Genomic DNA, 1,635 nt, shown 5'->3' with positions numbered 1-1,635 from the left:
CCCATTTGGAAAGACTTGATAAACCTCCAAGGTATTGATTCCGCTCATTGCATTGTTGGCCCTAATGTTTGGAATTGGGTATTACATGATGGGCCAAGCATTTTATTTTGGTACGACACTTGGGTAGATGGGCTTATTCTAAAAGATGAATTCCCATCTTTGTTCTTCGTTTGTGTCCAAAAAACCGCATGTGTTAAATCATTTCGTTACCCCCTAGATATGCGTGAACAACAGGTGGGGTGGGACTTCAACTTATCTCTACCTTTATCATCTTTCAACGTTTTAAAAGTTCGTCAATTGTCTGCTCTTTTATCGCGTTTCAAGCTGACTGTTTCGGTTCCTGACTCGGTTAAGTGGGCTGCTGCATGCTCAGACTCTTTCTCTGTTGCAGATTCCGTTCGCATTATGATTTAATCGAGCAATGTTTCGTATCCCGTGTGGCCTAAGGTTGTTTGGGGTAATAATGTTCCTTCCAAAATTATGATTTTCCATTGGCTTGCGATTAAAATGTGCATTCCCGTCAAAGATGTATTATCAAGAAGACACATTTTGCCTCCTAATCAATCCAGTTTATGTATTTGGTGTATGAACAATGTTGAAAGTGTTGATCATTTACTTCTTCATTGTAAATGGTCGTCGGCTGTATGGATGGATTTATTTAGATGGTGCAATATTCGTTGGGTCATTCCGGGCTCCGTTGTAGATTTTTCTTTCGATTGGTTCTATGGAATGGGCATAAAGGCTTCGAGATTTTGGAAATTGATCGGGCCGGGGACTATATGGGCCATTTGGATATCAAGGAACGATATTGTTTGCAACAAGAAATTCACTTGCCGTTCAATCGTGGTTCGGAATATTAAACTTAAAGCGTTTCTTTGGGCTTCTAATCTTAAGCCCGTACATGGACTTCAAGCACACGTTTGGGAGCAAAACCCATATCTACTTTGTCAATAGTTTTTTTGTTTCTAGTATTGCACTCAATATGTTGTATTTCGTTTTTTCCTTTTGCTTCATTGTACTTTTTGGTAGATAACTTTCATCGTTTTGATGAAGTTATTGATTATTAATATACATCTTCTTCGCCGTTTAAAAATAAAATATAGGATGATGCTTCTAATTATAGTACGGAGTATAAAATTTAGACTTATAATCACAATAATATACTTTAATGTATTCTCTTTATAACGTTTTGAAACATGTTTATTGAGTAATAATAGTATGAGAATTATGTCTCGTATATATATTGCGACCAATTCAAGGAGAGGCCAAGGTTGGTGATTAACTGGTGATAATGGTGTCAAAGTAAATAAAAATCTTAACAAATCTAAATAATTTGGAGTATAAGGTAACTATACAATTTTGTGTTCATGGTATGACCTAAAAAACAAAAACTACAATCCATTTATTAAATTAACTTATATTTCTTTTCTTTTCTCTCTAGATCTTATCGTCCTCACCATATCTCTCTCCATTCATTACACACTTTCTCCATTCATTACACACTTTCTCCTTATATTTATAAATTTTCCTTTGATATTTAAATAAATATACTCCTTTCATCCCCATATCATCCTTCTTTCTTGAACTTAAGAATAACTGAAGAATAAATGCGGCGGGCGATAAGTGCGGATCTTA

At 35.3% G+C, this 1,635-nt stretch overlaps 1 protein-coding gene across 1 annotated transcript; it reads left to right on the top strand.

Annotated features, from left to right (window-relative positions):
* The first annotated feature begins 507 nt into the window (after positions 1 to 507).
* On the top strand, positions 508 to 954 carry LOC139863910 (uncharacterized). The gene has a single exon (XM_071852512.1). It carries the CDS (start codon positions 508 to 510, stop codon positions 952 to 954), a length of 447 nt encoding a protein of 148 aa, XP_071708613.1.
* The last annotated feature ends 681 nt before the right edge of the window (positions 955 to 1,635 follow it).

This window comes from Rutidosis leptorrhynchoides, chromosome 8 (assembly GCF_046630445.1).
Source record: "Rutidosis leptorrhynchoides isolate AG116_Rl617_1_P2 chromosome 8, CSIRO_AGI_Rlap_v1, whole genome shotgun sequence".
NCBI classification, from domain to species: domain Eukaryota; kingdom Viridiplantae; phylum Streptophyta; class Magnoliopsida; order Asterales; family Asteraceae; genus Rutidosis; species Rutidosis leptorrhynchoides.
This window is presented reverse-complemented; position numbering and strand designations above follow the sequence as displayed.